The 22,071-nt window shown below is 30.8% G+C and overlaps 1 protein-coding gene across 1 annotated transcript in view; it reads left to right on the forward strand.

Annotated features, from left to right (window-relative positions):
* Nucleotides 1–10,798, forward strand: part of LOC106686406 (putative inorganic phosphate cotransporter) — a 16,371-nt gene extending 5,573 nt beyond the window's left edge. Inside the window, exons 2-10 of the mRNA XM_014429699.2 lie at nt 1,281–1,396; nt 2,845–3,075; nt 3,153–3,240; nt 3,665–3,751; nt 4,821–4,942; nt 5,256–5,414; nt 5,634–5,760; nt 7,786–8,024; nt 8,726–10,798. Coding sequence (XP_014285185.1) covers nt 1,281–1,396; nt 2,845–3,075; nt 3,153–3,240; nt 3,665–3,751; nt 4,821–4,942; nt 5,256–5,414; nt 5,634–5,760; nt 7,786–8,024; nt 8,726–8,866 — 1,310 coding nt within the window. The 3' untranslated portion in view covers nt 8,867–10,798. The remainder of the gene's footprint in view (nt 1–1,280; nt 1,397–2,844; nt 3,076–3,152; nt 3,241–3,664; nt 3,752–4,820; nt 4,943–5,255; nt 5,415–5,633; nt 5,761–7,785; nt 8,025–8,725) is intronic.
* The last annotated feature ends 11,273 nt before the right edge of the window (nt 10,799–22,071 follow it).

Raw genomic sequence — 22,071 nt, forward strand, 5'->3', positions numbered from 1 at the left:
TTAATAAAAATTATTCTCAACCTTCATTATTAAAACATATTACATCTCCTACGTTTCAGCCAATCTGACCAATCATCAAGGAAAATCTAATAAAAGAATAGATTTATTTATAACTTATCCCCATTATTTATAATAATTTAAATATCTTAATTTTAGTATCACGGATTAAAATTGATTCATTAAAATTTGCAAGATATTATGCCGAAGTAAATTCAATATTATATGTTAAAATCAACCTATAAAACACAAGCAATAAGGAAAACATATTTCCTTACTAATAAATTTGCACTATTAAATGTTTTAATTTACCTATGTGTGCACTTATTAATTTTCTACCTTTCAACAAGTTTTGTATTTTACTATCATTTGTATATATTCACATTGAAAGTGGATTTTTACTTCTCAATATCTGAAGAAAAGTTAAAAATAAAGACTAAGATATCCAAGCTCAATTAAAAACAGACTGTAGAAAATAATTTTAAAAAATTTGTATATTTATTTGTGCTAGTTTTGTTTCACTACTAAATTTTAAACGACATATAAATTGTATTTCCATAAGATTATATGGTTTCCTTTCTAACTCAAACGCTACGTTTACCAGCAGAGGTATGTTCTCTCCACTTTCAGTATGCTATGGACATTTTTACATTCACTTAGCTATATATAAATATATATTTATTATGATATATAATTTAACAATAAAGAATTTAATAATAAAGAAATTTAACAACCTTTTGTTTTCATTTTTCACTACCAACACCATGTCAGCATGTCGAAATAAAAAAGTACAAAATATTTGTAAAAAAAAAAAATGAATTTTAGGATGATGAAACTTATATTCTAGCGGTAGTTTTAATTTATTTATTGAATTAGTCTTTAAGCTATTGGTTAGTTTCAATTTTTAACAACGAATGATTCAGTTATTATTCAGAAAAATAAATTTAATTTGAGCTCGATATGGCTGAAGAATTTTTTTTTAATAACATTAACCTTGAATATTTTTCTTTTCCTGCTTTTATACTTTCCTTCGAAGGTATTCTAGAAAAGAATTTTTTTAAATATTTTCAAGATGTGCTACAGTTATTGGCAAAAGTAAATCAAAAAATAGAACAATTAATGTCCAATATGAATCATTTGAATCTCAAACAAATATCAAAACAATTTATATAAAAAGCCAGATTTAATGTGAACTAATAATCATGTTACCTATGTTCATCTGCTTACATGTTTCTTATGAAATTACAGATTAATGTTTCAAGTACTACTTTATATTGTTACAGGCTGGGGAGCTCGACACACACAGATGCTGCTTTATTTTTCGAGCCTCTCGGTAGTTTTTATGCTGAGGTTGAATCTTACAATGGCTGTGGTGGCAATGACCACTTCAACCACTAATGTAAAGTATTAATATTTTTTTTAACGTATGAACTGTAAAAAAAAAAAAACTCAATTTCTAAATAACTGTGTTAGAAGTATCAAATTCCACACATGGGTCATTCTCCAAATTCAGTGCTATATATTGATGAGCAATCAAAATTTTTTGAAAATTAAAATCAATTTTTTTTTTATTACCTTCAGGAAATGCTCCTAGATAATATTCTGAAGCAGGCACAACTATAAATGTTTTTTACGATATCGATTAATAAAAGTCTTATACTAGGGAGTAACGTATTTATATAGTAATTATAACAGTACAGTAATATAATAACCGTAGCATATCTTAAAAAAAATAAAAAATCTTATACCTTCGAAAGGAGTGATGAAACAAAATAGATAATTACTATATTATTTATTATAGAAAATATTTATTTAATAATATTCGGACCCAACTTTTCATTGATCTTCGTTGATCACAAATGATTTTAAACAAAAAACACAGTTTGAAAGCCTAACAAATCTCTTGTCTTTCTTTAAAATACTAGAAGCATTCTCACATCTTTTATAACAATATAATCCGATATAAAATCTAGAGGATATAAACTTATAGTTGGAATAAATGGTTAACATTTTAAACAGAAGCTTATAGTCCTATATTACTACTACTAAGTAGTAAAACTTTTAGTACTATTATAGTATATTAGTTTATATAGAAATAACTCAAATAGGGGAAAACACTCCTATGACTTTAAGGAAAAGAAATAGTAGGAAAAATACCAAACTGGAAACTAGAGAATCCTTATGTTGATATGAATTTATTTATATATGCTATTTCACTTTCTTTTAGTTGGGAAATTAAAATGGCATTACTTTCTTTTATACAAAAAATAGGGCACAAAAAAAGCATGTATCACTAGCATATAATTTAAAGTTCTGTACTAACACTATTAATACATAGGCTTCAAAATTTTTAATAAAGTGTTTTCTCTCTCTCTCGTTTAATTCACAAACGTCCGTGTTCTAACCAATGAATTCAGAATCCAACTTGTCAAAAATAAGAGTCATTATTGTAAATATTGAAATATTTGTCCCTGAATTGTCACTCCCTGGGCTCCCTGAAAATTTTCAGTAAGACTATGGAGTGACATATCAACCACTTTTTATCATTACACTCAAGAGAAGCTTCAATAAGATGTGATTAAAAAATCAATTAGAGAATGTTATAAGTTAAATATTAAACTTTTTACATTACGTAGAAATAAGTAGCTTCTCAACCAATCAGGTACCAAATCAATATCATTTTATTTTCAATAAGAACAGGGGTCGATGACGCACCAAGTCACAAATACATAATATGTTTAGAAATGGTTTAAAAAAAAAAATTACTAATTTTTTTTTTAAAGACAAATTGACGTTAAATTAAATGATTGCTTTTATCAACTGATGCATTTTAAATATTGCCCGCAGAGAGTTCCTCTGAGTCCAGCAGAGAAAGCTCTTGTCCTGAGCAGCCTTTTTTGGGGATATGGATTACTGCAAACTTTCTTGGGCAATTGGGGCAGAAAAACTAATGCTGTGAAAGTATTATCTTACTGCATCTTGATATCATCCGCACTCACCTTTGCCACTCCAATGGCTGCAATCCACTTTGGAGCTGTTGGCATCATTGTTGTTAGGGTACTCATGGGAATTGTACAGGTAGGTTATTAATCAGAGGTAAAATACGTATAATGGACGGCCTATATTTAAATATATAATTGTGAATATATTTTCAGGGTGGAATCTATCCCAACATAACGAATTTATCATCAATGTGGGCGGTTCCTCAAGAGAGAGCTGTCTTGCTTCCCGCTGTGTATAATGGTATGTAAACAATTCACGCAATTATTCGTTTATTTTTAATTTACTATAGCCGATAGTAGACTATTTTTTGAGATTGTACCAATTTATATAATTATTATTTATTAAATAAATAAAAAATTTTATCCTTATTAGTCTCAACACTTTTTATTTGAACAGTCCAACGTTTCGGCCATTTCAGCCATCCTCAAGGACATCTTCAATTATAAATTCTTCCTCACATTAAAATTTGTTTTGCAGGCTATTCTGCCCAGGTCATTAATTATAAGTTAAAAACCTATTTTTTTTATTTAAAATCATAAATATCTAAATCTTCTTATTTTAAAATTATCCACCAAATCACAATCATATACACAAACCATTTATGATAAATTTATGTCTCAAGAAATTTAAATAATATATTTAAATTATTATTAATGTTATTCAGGATCGGTGTTCGGAACATTTGTGTCCATGATTTCATCTGGCTTCTTAGCCGAAACGTTTGGTTGGCCTTCAATATTTTTTAGTTCAGGTAAGAAAATACCTTTTCTCCCTACATTTCTTTAAGTGAAAGTATGACATGGATTATTTTGGAATAGTAGTGTTTTTTTGATAAAATTATATCTTTTTTAAGTGTTTTGATATGCTCATTAGGGTTTGATGATAAGACACAATATTTGTGTGGTTAATAACATTCTTTTGTTTAACACTCTTCTGAATAATAGTTTTACCTACTAAGAAATTTACGAGATACTAGAACTTCTCGCCTAACTTGACATATTCTATACAGGCGCTACAATTTCAAAGAGCTCTCTATTTGAAAGGATTTTTTCTCCGCAATACTATAAAATTATATTTACCAATAAATAATAATCGATAATACATTTGTCAATTGATAATATATTTCAACTAAGATTTACGTTGTATTACATATAGCGAGCCCAGAAAAACTACAAGTACAGAAATAGATTTCTCTTTCGGCAGATGAAGTATACTAAATGTTATTTATTTATTTCCTACATACAGTCACTCCCTATGATATTAAACTGAAAAAACTCCAATCCTTTCCATAGTAATAGCTAAATGGTTTTCTATCGACTTGTTAATTAAACAAAAGTTTTAATAAAAATCGGGATAGATCCTTAAATCAGTATCCTATCGAATGTATAGTATTGAAAATGGTATCGCAAGTACCGGATGAGAAGTATGGATATCAACAAAGTATTGATACTAGGATCACATGTATTAAAGAAATATACATACATACATTTCATGTTTCACATCTTAATGACAAAAAATAGAACTTAGCCATTCCCACTCTGGGCCTTAATAAATCCATAATGGAGGACTTAAACCAAAAATTAAAAAAAAAAAAAGAAGAAATATATTTTTATTAAAATTTAAAAGTACACAAATATCTTTCGATATGGCTTTGGTTTATTTTACAATAACTTTTTAGTTTTTGTACAGGGTTAAAAATGATGCCGGTACAATTGTGCCGGGTCACAAAAAATTATATGTTTTGTATTATATATCTGTGTATTATTGTTTATCAATCAATTTCTCAAATTGGAACTTCATTAGAATTGTTCATGTTAAAGGTATCTTTGGCTTTGTTGTTGGAGGAGCATTACTTTATTTCGGAAAATGCAGCCCAAGCGATCACAAAGGAATTTCAAAGGAAGAACAAGAATTCATGAGAAATAGTTCAGTTCGCATTGGGGTAATGCTTGATAAAAATACTAAACGTTTCCAAAAAAAAAAAAATAAATAAATAATATAAATAAATTTTGATCAAGAAAAAAAATACAACAAGATATGTTTAATGAAACAGATTTTTTTTTTTAAAATTACAAATAATGTCGTCAGGTTCTTCACTGTTTGCCTATTTAAGTTATGTTATGGTCAATACTTCAGTACTTTAAAACACAAAATCTTTTCCTTCCCTTTAATTTAACATATATGGAATTTATCATAATTTTTAAATAATTACAATTCTTTAAATTAATATTGTATCCATGTTGTTTTTATCTCAGACCATGAGGAAGTTACCAGTTCCATGGAAAAAAATTTTGACTTCAGTTCCGGTGATAATGCTGACAATAACACATTGGTGTAATTCCTGGGGATATTGGACTATAACTAGTCTCACGCCAACTTACATGAATGGTGTCTTACATTTCGATGTGGAAAGTGTAAGTAAGATGTTTAAACACACATATTTAATCTAATAATTTATATTTTTATGAAATTAAATATTAGGGTACATAACGAAGTGATACGATTCAATAACCAAAAAAGCGTTATTATAAATGATAAGGATATTAAATTTATTTATAATAGTTTTGTTATTTTAATAAAATAATTGTAGGCCACAAAAGTCTAAAAGATTCAATGAAACATATAATTTTCAGGATGGCTTTCTGTCGGCTCTTTCTCCGTTGACTAGTCTGCTGTTGAGTTTTCTGTTTACCCTAATATCCATGAAAACAAAAAACCTAATGCCACCTTTATATGAGAAATTCATGTGGAATAGTATAGGTATGTAGACACTTTGCAGCCTTAAAACAATGTAAATTTATAGTTAATGAATATGATATGGTCGTCTTTAAGTTCCAAACGATCAAAACACTGTTTTATTACCAAGAACTTCTCAAAAAGGTGACTAGCAATTGGTACCACAATCATAATGAATAAGTATTTAGATGACGTTTCAAAAATGAATACGAACTAAAACATAAATTATAGCGTGTTTACTTGTCCTTTTTTTTCCTTCTTTTTTTAAAGTTTAACTCTTTATATGTTAATAAATGCATTGCATTGACTCAAATTATTCGATTTTAAACTATAAATTAAATAAGAAAAATAAATAAATTTAATAAATATTGGGAAATGTGCATAGTAAGAGAAATTTAGTTCAAATATTAAATTTTATGCTTAGAAAATCAAAATTTAGCCAAAAAAGAGTGAAACGTTCAATTTTTTGCAGAAAAAACACGAAACGGGCAAAATTGAGAAAAACTCCAAAACATGTGATTGTTTGTGAAATAAAATTAGCATTATTTGAATGTCTTTTCAATGATTTGAATTTCTGTCGAGGTTTGGAGGAGTTCAAAGGTAGGGAACGATAGGTGCATTTACACAATGACCCGTTCTCTATTAATAATTATGAAAGACTTTTTCATAGATTTTAAAGTAGCAAATGCCAGCAGGATAGGTGAAGAGTAGTACAATGGTTTTACCTGAGAAACTCATGAGTTGATAAAGCTCATTTTCTAAGAATATGATAAAGACATAGTGGGACAATCCTTCCAGGTCTTGACTAAGGCCTATGGATCCCTAAGTACATGGCTACAGAAAGGAGGTTCCAAAACCAGGACTTATAGGGAAATAGAAGGAGGATATGAGACTAAATCGCTTTCCAGTGACAATGATTAGAGTAGAAAAAGACAGTAGGAAATCACGTGGTACTACCTTTTCAATTTCTTCAGGGATAATTGGCATCCAAGATTCTTCACATAAATTTTTAGAACTTTCTATTTCCAAAGGTTTCACACCTGATTGTAACCATTGCTTCCTTGTAATTTAGTTGTGATAAAAACATAAACAGTCGGTAAATGATGATAATATTTTTTGCTACCAACATTGTTTTCAAAAAAAGTTTTGTAAAGCAAAAAAAAAAATTCATATATCTAGCAAATACATAAACAATATATCTGATTGTAGTACATTTTTCAATGAAACATAATGGATGGAATGATAATATCTTAAAGCGGGACTAATATTTATTACTAATCTTAAAATATGACATCTTCCATTAATAAATGCTTGCATTTTTTTCCGATCACTTTAAAACAGAAAAACAGAATATGAAATAATAAGTTGCATTACGTATTGGTTACATAACTCAGATTCAGACCTGTTGAGTATAGGAAATGTAGTAGAGGTGCACCGTGTAGTAGTGATGGTCGTAGTATTGCCTTGTATATAAGTAGTTTGATGCCCTGGTGTATTGATGAGGTGTTTGAGTTGATATGATGTTGACTTGACAATCTGCATTCTGTTATATATTTGTGCGGTGAATGAGAGGTGAGATTCTAGTTTTATGCCAAGGTATGAGATGTCGTTTGGTTTGTATTGTCTGTTCGTTAATTTTCGTTGTTCTGTTGGGAGTTTTCTTGGATTAGAAAGTGCTGGCGTAAGTTTTTTGTGGGTTGATGTGTATTTTTAAGTCTCGTAGTTTGCTAGTGATAAGTTGGGCTGCTGCTGTGACCCGGTCCATGCTGTGGCTTAGTCTGAATTCATGCTCGCCGAGTATATGGCGATGGCTATGTCATCAGCATACTTCGTAAAGCTTGCAATGATTAATCGTCACATTATATTATCATTCAGTGACTCACGACAATATCATAAGAAATATGCATAGGTCTACAAGAAATCACATCAAGCAGGAATACTTACTTCTAACAATTACATACTTGGAGAATTTTATCTATGTAAAAATAAGTCATCTACATTCCATGCACGTAATATCTAATTGAGCTATCACTTTCAATCTTTTTCCAGGCATGTACGGTTGTTCCTTCGCTCTGATTGTACTTGCATATACTCAAGATACAACAATCGCCATAGCCCTGATTACTGTAGGAAGTGGAGTGGGAATTGCAAGTAACTTTGGTTTTACGACAAATCACATCGATCTTTCTCCGAATTTTGCTGGAATTTTATTCTCATTCACCAATTCAATAGCCAATTTCGCTTCTATATTTGGACCTCTAATTTCAACTTACTTGGTTAAAGATATTGTAAGTATTATACCATTAATTGATTTATTTTCACATAATATTTAAGGATTTCCTGTAGCAAGTAAATAAGTATATGGAATCCTAGAAATTTGCCTAATAGACAGAAAAAAAGCGGCAAACTACTATATACTAATTATTTTGGTCTTATATATAATTATTGAATTATTTATGTCTTATCCCATTTATTATTATTATTATTATCATTATATTTTATTCTTCATGTATTTTAAGTCAATCAATCGTTGCTACCAGATAGATTATACGTATGTCTTTGACAGCAAAACCAAAATATTAAATTAAATAATTAAATCCTTCAGAAATATATATTATTTTATTTCAGAGCGATCTTTACGTATATAACCTTAGATGAAGTAACAAAGGTGTATGAAAAGCCCATCCAGCAACATTACCTTATTATTGAACAATTACTATTATTATGCATACCATGTAATATTTCTTTTATTCTAGAATATTTTATTTAATTATTTTCATTATTTGTTATTCTTCATATATCTTACATATCTATATCGTACTTCATAGAAAGCTCGTATATATATGGATAAGTCGAGGGGGAGCAGCTAAGGAAGAGAACACAGCTTTAGTAATAAAGCTGTTTGTTTTCATCATTTACTGTAAATCCAAAATATTAACTTAAATAATTAAATCCTTCAGAAATATTCATTTTTTTTTTTTTTTTACAGAGTGATCTTTACGCATGGAGAATAGTGTTCCTGCTAGCAGCAGCTATTTTAGCTCTTGGGAATACATGTTTCCTGTTTTGGGGAACCACAAAAACACAGGAATGGAATGAAGCCGAAACTAAAGAAGCCCAAGTTGAATGACAAAAACCCATTAATCACAAGGGTATATCAACCCATTTTTAATGAGAAAGCAAGCCTGAAGACAATAAAAGGAGCTGAAAATGCCGTGGATGGGAGATCTTTACATCCAATTATTCAACGACTATGTTCACCCTTCTCCTCATATGTTCGGCTTTAACTACTTCATTTGTAGAAACTCGGAGGGACACAGGTCCGTAAGAAGTGCATGAAGAATCGGTCAAATGTATCTCATCACTTGGAATTTTAAAAAGCAAAGACATTTTGAAACGTGGGTTGGAATATTTAAGTTCGGGATTATCACAATGAAAATATGAAAACAAAGATATAAAAGCATAGAAGAGGTATAAAAAGATAAAGGGAACAATAGCTCTAATTATTCCATTTGGGCTTCAAGGTATTAAACAAATTAAATTGTTAATAGATTCTGTAATATTTCACTCTTCTTTTGAGATCTCTGAGAGTCCTCATGAGAACCTGAAGGTCTCTCGAGTTCCTATTACTGCCCAGACATAGTCTATTAGATTGAGGTCTGTAAACTAGGAATTCATATGTAGTTGAGCAATACATATAGCGGAGCAGTACAGAATCATCTCCAATAAATGGTTCAAATAATATCAAATATTTTTAAAGGACGCCTTCAATATAATTAGCGCCATTTATTAAGTGCCTCATTCATCAAGTGTCTCTTTAACGTGCTTCATTACTAATTTCAACCAACACGATCAGTGATGGTGTTCCAATAACATTCTCTTTGATAACTCACTCAAGTGAGTCAGTTGCACCATGAATATCATTCACCTTGTCTGCTCCAAGCTCTCTCCCTTCTATGAGATGTATTTTAAGTGGATATTGACTCATTTTACCACAATACACAGTGAACCCGTTGCTGGTATTCTAGCATTCAACTTCAATCAACCACTTTGTAACCATCAGTGGGAAAATTTAAGAACCTTGAAGTAATTGTTTACTTCATAGTCAGGAGGGAACCGGTTTCTTAGAACATCTTATTAAATAAAACATACCGTCAACTATTGTAAGGCAAGGCCAACTTCCCATTGGTCTCCTAAAGTGGTTGCCATCTTATTCCAATATTTTACTGTAATGTAGACCATTGACTAGTTAATGACTACTTGTCTGGTTAATTTATTTAAATTATTTCTTCATAAAAATTAATTAAAAGTATCAGCTTTTTAATAGCTTTCTAAACGCTATGTCAATTTATTTTAAAACATTAAAAACCATTTTTTTAAAAATACATTAGCTAATGAAACGATTAACTGAAATAGAATGAAAAATATTCAATAAACTAAGAGAAATAATATGATCTGGAAATAAAAAAATCTTTTGTTTAATAAACAGGTTATCTAAATTTTCTAAAGATAAATACAAATTTGTTTGAACAGAACAGTGACAATATTTTAGAAATTTAATTTAGACTAGTAATGAAGTAATTTTGTCATATATTTATATCTATGTTTATTATTGTAATATATTATACATATTATGCTTGTAAATAAAAAAAAAAAAAATTCTAAGATATAGGAATTTATTTATAGTTTTTTTATATTATCTATGTAAAATAATAATATTAATGTCAATTCATAGTACAATTGAAAATTGAAATGTCCAAGGATATAGTGATGAACATTAAATATAAGAATGTATATTGTATATGTTTGTATATATTACATTAAGAGAGGGAGGGCTTGTAAAAAATATAAAAATTCACACTATTTGTAAAATGTAGGAATTTTCTTATAGTTTTTTACATTGTTAAAAACGATATTTTGTACATTATTATCCATATAAAATATTAAAATTAATAGACAATCTTTATGAATGAATAAAATTTAAATATAATATTGTACATATATTAGTATATATTATTCTTGTAAAAATATAAAAATTCAAACTTTTTGTAAAATATAGGTATCGCAGTGGATGTTTATTATTGTTTAATTATTGTAAAATTATTTTGTACATTGATATGGAAAATAATATCAAACGCTAAAATCAATAATAATTCTTTGCATCATTGAAGATCATTTCATTCAATATTCTGCTTATGTTGGTTTCTTATATTTTTGATACATTTCAAACAGTATGAAATAATTGTAGAACTCCACTCTTTACAGTGAAACTATATCATCTTACAGTGAACAATATAATTCAATGGGATATAGTATAGCAGTCATTGGCTTAACAGAATTAAGATTTTTGTAGCTAATTGTATATAATATGACATTATATAACCATACAACTTTTTTGTTGCGTTAATTGCAATGCATACGCCTACAAGAAAGAAGAGTTGTCGATGGAGGACTAATGGCTGGAACCCGAAAACTAGAGTTGTTAATGACAAAAAAGAAACCTGTCTGCCAAGCTAGTGCAGACGCGTTCCAAAATTCAACTTTAAAAACTCAAAAAATGCAATTATTTCAAACCTCAATTATTCAAAAATTTTAGTAAGATCATTCTTAGTAGAAAAATTATAAAGATAAAAAGTAGGTAGTAATTAAATTTTATTGAACGATTTATTAAATAACAAAAGAACAGTTTTGTAAAACGTTTTTTTAAATATCAATATTTACCGTATTTGTTGGTAAACATTGATATTTAATATTTAAACTCATTTTTTCATATAAATAAATTGTTGTTAGAAACCCAATTGAAGCAAGTTGATATACTACAAAAAATGTTCTAATTAGAGGTTAGACCTTATTTAACGTCCTAAAACACAATTTTTCTGTTCTGACAAAATATTTCGACTATAACGGCTATATCTCTGCAACTATTAGGTGTACAGATGTCTATTAGACATAAAATTAAAGCTTATTTAACGTCCTAAAAACAAAGTTATAATTAGTTATTTGGTATAAGTAGTAGTTTTCATGATATTAGCAAAATACATTCAGAAAATCTCGATTTTTCATTTTTCAGACAAAATGTTTTGCTTATGACGGCTATATCATCTCTGCAATTATTAGGTGCACAGTTGTCTATTAGACATCAAATTAAAGCTTATTTAACGTCCTAAAAACAAAGTTATTATTAGTTTTTTCGTAGGAGTAGTAGTTTTCATGATATTAGCAAATAAATTCACAAAACGTCGATGTTTCGTCTTTCTGACAGAATGATTTCTTATGACGGCTATATCTCTGCAACTATTGGAAGAGACAGCGCCTCGTAATTATTCCAAAGAGTAAGGGAAGACTGGAAGACCCTTCCACCTATCGTCCAATTTGCTTGTTGGATACTATGGGTAAGGTATTTGAGTCAATCCTTTCCCTCAGGCTACAAGAGTTCAAGGAGGGAGTTAATGGCCTCTCGCGTGCCTGTATTTCGTAAAGAGCGACCCACGGTAGATGCTGTTAGATTGGTAGTCAAAATAGCCCGTACAGCACTTGCAGGTGTTATGCAGCAATCATCACTCTAGACGTTAAGAATGCTTTTAGCACTGCAAGATGGACCTGTATTCTAGATGCCTTACGGACTATGGCGGTGTCAGCCTATCTTATGAGAGTTCTCGCAGACTACTTCAAAGATAGATTCCTGTTTTATTTTTCAGACATTGGCCGAAGGAGATACAAGGTGACTGATGGTGTCCCACAGAGCTCGGTATTAGGGCCTCTTCTGTGGAACGTCATGTATGACGCAACCTTAAAATTGACAATGCCGGAGGGAACCACAATTGTGGGATTTTCATGTCGTTGCAATTGTAGTGGCGGCGAAATACTTGGAAGAAGTTACCCTCATCGCTAACCAGGCTGTTGCTACGGTCCGAGGTGGGCTGTCTTCGGTAGGCCTACAACTCTCAGATCACAGGACCGAGGTTCTCCTAGTAACTAGCAGGAAGCAAACTGAGTCCATCACTGTTACGGTGGGTAGGCACAAAATTCGTTCCCAGTCTTGCTTAAAATACCTAGGAGTCATAATCGATGCACTTCTCCGCTTTAATGTTCAGACGGAGTATATCAGCGCCAAATCTACTAAAGTAGTATCCCTTTTGTCACGCATTATGCCAAACGTTGTAGGTCCCAGAGAAAGTAGCCGAAGACTCCTTGCTACTGTTGTTCTCTCCAATATTTTAAATGCAGCCCCGATTTGGAAAGAAGCGATGGTTACCAAATCATACAGGAGACAGATGGTTTCAGTTTATCGCAGAGTTTGTTTAAGGACAGTTAGTGCTTTTCGAACTGTTTCCAACGAAGCGGTGCGCGTGATAACCCGAATGCTGCCTGTGGTACTCCGTGTTGAAGAAAGAAGCAGGGACTATGGACGACGCTTACACGTTTCCAGAGAAGAAGAGCGAAAAATAATCATCGACCAGTGGCAGGAGTATTGGAAGTCTGCAGATTCCAGGAGGTGGACTCGCAGGTTACCACCCGATGTGGGCTCGTGGAATGGCTGCCAGCATGGTGAGGTGGATTTCTACATAACTCAACTGTTGATCGGACTTCGATGCTTTAGAGACTACCAGTACCGATTCAAACTGGACAACACCGCAGAATGCCTTGGATGTCAGACTGTCGAGGAAACAGCGGAGCACGTGTTTTTTGCTTGTATTCGGTTTGCTCAGGTGAGAAATTAATCGCAGAGAGTGTGTGGAGGGCGCATCACACCAGAAAACGTGGCAACGCTCAGACCAGCATTGGAACGCAGTGAAGAATTTCACCACAGTCGTCCTCAAGAGATTGAGAGAGGAAGAGAGGGCTAGAAGACGTAACTATCATGGAATCGTGAAAACGATGGGAAGAAAGCGAGGCGGCACTCAGCCAGTTCCTCCTTGCGTTGGTCCAGTGGAGAGAAATTAACAGGTGTAAGGCGGTGGTTTTAGTGGGTAAAAATCCCACACACGGATAGGCCCGTACTTTTTCTTTTGAAGATTTCTAACAAATGGAATTGATTTGTGCATGAAGTCGCTAAAATTCATTTTTTTTTGTTTTGTTTTTTTAATTCTTTAAAGAGTCAAAGCTACTATTAAGAAGTCGATGGATCATCACATATTCTTTTTTCAGTAAGAATTTTTAAAACGTGAGAGTTTCAAATTTAATGAGATGAACTGCAGATTCCGTAATCGTAAGTGAAATAGTATTTATTATTAAAGTTTCAGACAAATTTATAATACACAATAAATTTAATTAAGAAATTTCAACATTCTTATTTTGTGATTATTCATGTTGATTTACTTACTTAAGAAATTGGCTTTTAGTGTTTACCATAGCATTTTACTATCCTTGATATTGTTGCAGGTTGGGGTGCCCGTCACACACAGGCATTGCTTTATTTTGCGGGCTTAACATTGGTTTTTCTTTTGAGACTGAATCTCGCGTTGGCTGTAGTGGCAATGACAACTTCAACCGCCCAGGTAAAATGATACTCAACAAAATTTGTATGCACAACGTGGTTAAATTCATAAATACTACGTTTTCAAGAGAAGGTTATTTTCAATTATTGCGATCGATTTTAAGTGCGATAAAAAAAAATCTTGAAAATCAAATGTATCTAGGCGTGAAACCCTTCACGCCCTCCATGGTAGCTAACTTATGTGAATTTTTAAACAAACAATTATAACAAGTAGGTTGGTCGATGTGTGACATGTCACAATTTCACGGGAGGAGATTATAACACAAAAAAAGGCAATCCCCTTAGATTAATTATTTAACAATATGATTGAGTTTTAATCATGAAAATTACGTTACAATTAAGTGTTTAGATGTAAAATCTATAAAAGTAAAATCAGGAAATATACATCATAATATTTAAAGGTCGAAATAACGATCTGCCCTGTTGCCAACTTTTAATTATAACTCAAATGTTTGCGGAAAAAGTATGGACATAATCCTTATCTTTTTGTAGGCCATCATATAAAAGAAATGTGTATTAATAAAGTTTGTATTATTATCTTAATAAAGGAAATAATCACAAATTGCTTCTTAAAATTTTCACTTTTCAGCTTTGTAGCACAGTGGGCTATTTTTTATATGTATCCCGTCTAAAGTTGGTTTTCCCAAACGCAGTAGAGTATGGAGAAACAGTGTGGAAGATAAAATCTATTCAGATAATACTTGCTTGTTAGAAAAAATCTCGGCTTTAATTTTTCGCCGTAAAAATTATTACATACATACCCTTTACGGAGAAACGTCAAAATTATTATAGATTTTAAAAAAATCATGGATTGTGAAAGGTCAGGTATGCAAGTTCGCAATAACAAGAATTAATTTCTTTAAAATACAAACAAAAACCAATTTTATTATATACTCATTTATTACAATTCCTTTAATTTATTCAAATTATTATCATTCCAAATAATTTTTTTATTATTTGTGAGCGTATATTATTTTAGATATTTCCGCAGAGAAGATACATTCATTTCAATATTGCATGCTCAACCATTAAAACCTCTGGCCAGGAAGACATTTCGAATGAGATTCACTTCCACATTTATGGTATTATTTGCTCTTGAAAATAGTGAGCTGAAATTCGAATAATTATTAATTAATTAAAATATTTTAGAGTTTGCCATTTACTGATATAACAATAAATGATTAACTCAATTTATTTATTTTATTCATTAAAAAAATTATATCCAATATGGTCCGATATATCGGTCAGTGCCAAAATAACACATGAAAAGGATAAACATAAGTGAAATGTAATTATTACAATTTTGACTATAAGGGCGTCGTGGAGGATATACAATTTTTAAGCTAGATAAGAACAATATGAATTGTATTTCAAGTGATCCATCTAATCATTTAATTAACAACTACTAATACCATTAATAAATCACTGTGTAACAATGTGCAAAGTTTTAAATAATTGATTATCATTATCAGTTTTTCAATTATTTCATCTCTTGCTTAAAGGAAAAAAGAACTTGTTTCCAACTTTTGGTAAGATGATTACAAAAATAACATTTATTCTGTAAATTTCAATTCCCTATGTATAATTATAAGCCTTTGATCATTCTTGCCTATAAAAATTAATATTTAAATAAATCAATTGCATAATAGATGTCATTTTAGTTACGAAAAGGATATAGATTGTTCTTACATTCAGCTACAATGTCTTTTAATTACATTCGGCTTATAAAAAAGAAAGAAAAAAAGAAAAGAAAAACTGGATCACATTTTTATATAATATACATTTATATTAAACTACGAACTTTATAAACTAATACCATTTTTAAATATTCCCCACAGAATGTTCCTCTGGTTCCAATGGAGAAAGCTCTAGTGTTAAGTAGTTTTTTTTTGGGATATGGCTTACTGCAAACTATTTTAGGCAATTTGGGCAGAAGAACTAATGCCGTGAAAGTATTCTCTTACTGCATTCTGATATCATCAATCCTATCCTTGGCTACTCCATTGGCCGCAATTCAGTTTGGAGCTGTTGGTATCATTGTTGTTAGGATACTCATGGGACTTGTACAGGTAGGCAATTAATAATAGATAAAATTCGTCTAATGTACAAATCCTGTTTAAATAGCAAATTTCTGTGTCTATATTTCCAGGGTGGAGTCTATCCTAACTTAACCACATTACTATCGATCTGGACGGTCCCTCAAGAGAAAGCCATAGTACCTCCTATTGTGTATCACGGTATGTAATAATGGGTAGTACTTTGTCGTTTATTGTAATAAATATTAAACTATTACTCGTGTGAATATGGATTTATATTATTATTATTTAGGAGCGGGGTTTGGAGTATTCGTGGCGATGATTTCATCTGGACCCTTAGCCGCAAGACTTGGCTGGCCTTCGATATTTTATAGTTCAGGTAATTTTCATGAGTTAAGATATATTATCTCCACTTATTTTTGTATTAGTAGCAATAAGGTTCGTGATTAACAACATTTGTTCAACCTAAGAGTTCATAAGATCTCCTATCTCTTTTTCCTTCTCCCAAGTATTACTAATAGTACAAGAGCCCAAGAGAAGAAAAAAGGCAGTTATCTCACCCCAATTTTTGATTACTTTAATGAAAACTATGTATAATTACTAGTTGTATATGTATAATTACTACAAAATTGAGGAGTCTGCCAAGTATAGGTAGGGGGAATAAAAAATGGCGGCTGTTAAAAAGCGATAAAAAAATTTAATTTTTCATTCGGAGCTACACACGAGAAAACCTAAGAGAACGTCATTTAAAGAAGAGTAAATTTGCTAAAATATTATCCATAATAGAATTAATTACGTCAAATAGTTCTCGAGATATACTTAAAAAGGTAAAAAAGCACTTTAAAAAGCAACATTTCATAAAAATGTTGTATGGAACGTACTGAAAGATCAGTAGTTAGTGAAATTACTTTGAAAAATCATTTGACGTACAGATGTCTATTAGCACTCAAATTAAAGCTAGTTTAATGAGCTATAAAGTATTTTATGACTTTTATCTTCGTAGGAGTCGTAGTTTTCATATTTGCTAAAATAAATTGATTTACAGTTGTTCAGACAATAAGTTTAATTTATGAAAACATTATTTCAGAAACCATAAAACGTACAGACGTGTCTGCCAGCACTCAAATTAAAGCTAGTTAAACTTACCATAAAATATTTTATAACCTTTATATGAGTAGTAGTTTTTATGATATTTGATAAAATAAATTCACAAACTATTAATTCCTATTTGTTCGGATAAAATGATTGATTTTTGAAAAAATATATCTCTAGACCCATAAGGCGCACATATATCTGCCAGCACTCAAAATTAAGGAAATTTAACTTACTATAAAGTAGTTTATGACATTTAGGAGTAGTAGTTTTTAAGATAATCGCATATAAATATAAATTTGGAACATAAAAATTTGTCTGAGCAATAATAAATCAATTTATTTTAGGAAATATCATGAAAACCACTACTCCTGAGAAAATAAACTTCTTAAACTGCTTTATAGTTCGTTAAATTAGTTTTAATTTGAGTGCTAATAGACATCTGTACATAGAATGAAAAAGCTATATCTCGAGAACTATTAACGTAGGGCCCATACTTTAGGAAAATTACTCTTCTTTAAATGACGTGCTCTTAGGTTTTCTTGTGTTGTTGCAACTTTTTAAGATTAAGATAAGAAAAATTAATTTTTTTTATCGTTTTAAAACAGCCGTCATTTTTTATTTCCTCTACCTATACTTTGCAGACTCATAAATTTTGACTAGTAATTATACATAGTTTTCATTAAAGTAATCAAAAATTGGGGTGAGATAACTGCCTTTTATTCTTCCCGGCTCTTGTACTATAATAAACAGGTTTACTTAATAGACCAACTAAGCCAGAGACAAGGGGGCAATGTCATGGGGCGCACGTTATGAATAATGTTTTATTAACAAAGGAAATGCTACCTTTTTTTTTTCTACAATGAGTTAAGAAAAAAAAAATTAATTTTATTTGAAATTTTTAAAATAATTAAAATTTATTTGTGTAATAATTGTTGCTGAGAGGGGTATAGTTTTGCTATTACTTGCAAATAAGGACGAGGTGATTCTGGAAGAAATTCAAACAAGAATGTTGGCATCTTAAAGAATCCTGGTTTTCTTGCTCTAAGCCCCCACCTCTTCGATCTTTCCCTATACATAACTTAAAATAACTTGTTCCCTGTTAATATTTTTCTTCTAATTATATTATTACTATTTTATCTCCTACTTTTGCATAAGCAGGCGGAAAAACGATTTGGCATAAAGTTGGAGAAAAGTAGGGTAAAGTGAGACAAGCATATACACAATAACGGCTTGTGTAAATTTTATTCATAAACGACAATTCAAATTGATTAAAAAATGTAGGTAGAAAATGTATTATTGCCTTCAAGTAAGTTGTAAAAACTAGGTTTTAGGGTAAATCTGTAAGATTGCCGTACGGAATAGATGGGCAGTCGAAATATTTCGTAAATCCAACAGCTAGGTGGAGCAACATTTCAAATAGTTTAATCCTGGAATTGCTCAGGAGCAGCCGTTTATAGAAAAAAATGAGCAAAGAATATATAAAAACTGAGTGAATAAGTTTTTTATTTATATAATAGTGGGCATGTTTTAAAATTAGGTTAATTTAACATCCCTTAACATTATTTTTTGTGTTTTGTGTGTTTATTTCATGTTCCAATCTGTATTCTAACATCAATTAGCGTTTTGTTCCTTTAGAGTTTGTATGAAGTCGGTTTAAGATACCAGATTTTCTTCAAGATTTGATTCAGCGTGCTCGTTGTCCGAACAGAAATATGACTAGAGACAGACATGGAACCGAATTTGTTCTCTGGTATCTAAAATTTAATGCGGGGGATTTTTTAATAATAAACGTAAAATAATTACACAGAAAAATACAATTATGTTCACCAGTTTTAAATGTCACGAAATAAATTAAGTACTATTTATGTAGTTGAAATTTTGATTTAAAATGAACGTTATATCCGAAATATTCTTGTTTTATTTTTTCTAAGCCCCATGGGGTTGAGTGAATATCACTTTCTGCATTGGGAATGTATTTGAAAAAAGGATTGAGGAATAGGTAATTTTGGAAATCAAAGAAATATACGGTATCAGTCTAATGGGGGGGGGGTGATGGGGTTTCATCGGTTCTTTGAGTCAAGAGTAAGGCAGTTAGTGGTCCTCAGTCTAAGCTGCTCTTTGTCTGCCATCTTACTGGCCGTCCTGTGTCGGTGCCAGTGTTTTGAAAAAGGGGTTCGTACACTAATGGAGACTATTAAAAAAATGGATATGCTATCTCGTGATAAATTCTGTCCAAAGTTCGAGTGTCGTGTGTATGTGGTCCGTCTTTGCTCTTTGAAGTGATGTATATCCAACGATACGTCTGAAAATACTGCTCTAAAACATCGAAATATTTTTAACATATTATTGAACCAGCTTTAAAAATTCCGATTCATTTGGAAGAAATAAAGTATTCAGATATCTTCCATATCTTTGATTGATATTTCCAATATAGATTATTTGAATTTAACTTCTTATTTTTTAACTCACTATTTTATTAAAATAACTACAATGATATATTCAATTATGTACTTAACAGGCTCAATCTATTTGTACCCGGGTAAACAAATAAATAAATTTATATGTATATATAGTTGACCGTAAAAATTTAAATATAAGAAGATAGTCAGGATTGCGGTAAAAAAAAAAAGAACGAATAGTTTAAAACTATTTTAATGTCCGCCGGTTCGCCCCACTTTGCAGGGCTTCATCAGGGCTAAAAAGATACAAAAAAACTGAGAATATTACAACAATAAGGTAATTTAAGCTAGGATAAATATTATGTAAAAATAAAGTGATAAGAAATTACATATAAATAAAAGGAAGGATGACATAAAATAGTATCAGTATAAAATAAACTTGAATAAACAATGATAAGAATAAAAAATAAGTAACAATGGCAAGAGTAAAAATTTTAAAAAATATTTTATATTATACTTACTTTTTTTATTATGTTACTTATTTTTCATTCCTATCATTGTTTATTTTATACTGATACTATTTTATGTCTTCCTTCCTTTTATTTCTTATCACTTTATTTTTACATAATATTTATTCCTAGCTTAAATTATCTTATTGTAGTAATATTCTCAGTTTTTTTTGTATCTTTTTAGCCCTGATGAAGCTTTGCAAGGTGGGGCGAAACGTCGGACATTAAAATAGTTTTAAACAATTTCTTCTTTTTTTTTTTACTGTAACCTTCACCATTCTTATATTTAAATAAATAAATTATTATAATGTGGTTTTATAATGTGAGAATCAAACCTCCTGGTAAGTCAAACCATTTTTTTTTTTTCGGCCAAGACTCCCCATTGGAGTCCTATACTGCCTAACCATGGTTGTGGGTCAAAGTTCTTCATTTTGTGGGACCGCCACTCAATGAAAAAAGTCAACGTCCCAGGCCTGATTCGAACCGGCACCGCCAATAGACATCAAATTGGTAAGACTGTGTCTTAACCACTGAGCTATGGGCGGCCCAAGTCAAACCATATTATTAATCACTATGAGTCACAATAATTCCATTAAAACATCTTAGTAATAAGCAGTTGCGAGCCTACCTTCTACGCCACAACCCCTGATAAAGACCTAAAACTCAGGTCGAAACGTCGGCATAAAATAAATAAATATGGTTTTGTTTATTTATCTTGTTCTTTGCTGACCGCACCCGCCGACAAACTTCTCCAATCTTAGTAATAAATATTCATCAACATGCCATAGATAATTCATGCATCACGTCAATCTTTTACAGGTTTGTACGGTTGTGCCTGCGCTCTGACTGTACTTTCATATACTAGAGATACAACAACCGCCATTGGCCTTATCGTTGTAGGATCTGGACTGATAACTGTTTGCAGCTTTGGTTTTCTGATAAATCATATCGATCTTTCTCCGAATTTCGCTGGTATTTTATACTCTTTCACCAATTCAGTGGCCAATGTCGCGGCTATACTTGGACCTTTCATTTCTACTTATTTAATTAAGGGTACTGTAAGTATTATTCCACTCATAAGTATATTTCTCGAGAAGATTTAATAATTCTGCCGTAGATATTTAAATTTATATAAAGTAACAGAGACATTAGATTTCCTACAACTGTTCCTTATAGATAGCAAAAACAAGGAAAATATTGATTGGTATTGAAAGTTTGTTTCTTTTGATTTTTACATTTTGCTTAAATTAGTTTTACTTTATATTATTATTTTTAGATTAATTATTTTATATATTCTTGTTTGAGAGTGGTTTAGTTTATTCTTTATTTAAAACAAATTTGATCCTTTTTTTCTCTCAACTTTATTCTTTACAACTTTTCCAACGTTTCGACCCTCAGGCCATTCTCAAGGATACCTTCATATTGATGTCTTTCCTTTTTTCAAATCTTAAAAATGCAGGCTAATTGCCTTTGTCCCATATAACCTTTTCTAAATAATTTTTTTCTTTAGATTTCAATCTTTTATAATAAAATAATTTAAAATAAAGGTGTTCCTCAAGGTAGTATTCTCGGTCCCATCCTCTACACCATCTATACAGCTGACATACCAACAACTCCTAACACTATCCTTACCACGTATGCTGATGACACATGTGTCCTCACAGTTAGTAATAACCCTTTGATTGCATCCCAAGCTCTCCAGTCCCATATCACAATCCTCGAAAAATGGTGTCGAAATTGGAGGATAAAGATAAATTCCAACAAATCCCATTTACTCTTCGTCGTAAACCTGCCGACTG

This window comes from Halyomorpha halys, unplaced genomic scaffold, assembly GCF_000696795.3.
Source record: "Halyomorpha halys isolate HHAL.00 unplaced genomic scaffold, Hhal_1.1 Scaffold815.1, whole genome shotgun sequence".
In the NCBI taxonomy this organism is placed as follows: Eukaryota; Metazoa; Arthropoda; class Insecta; order Hemiptera; family Pentatomidae; genus Halyomorpha; species Halyomorpha halys.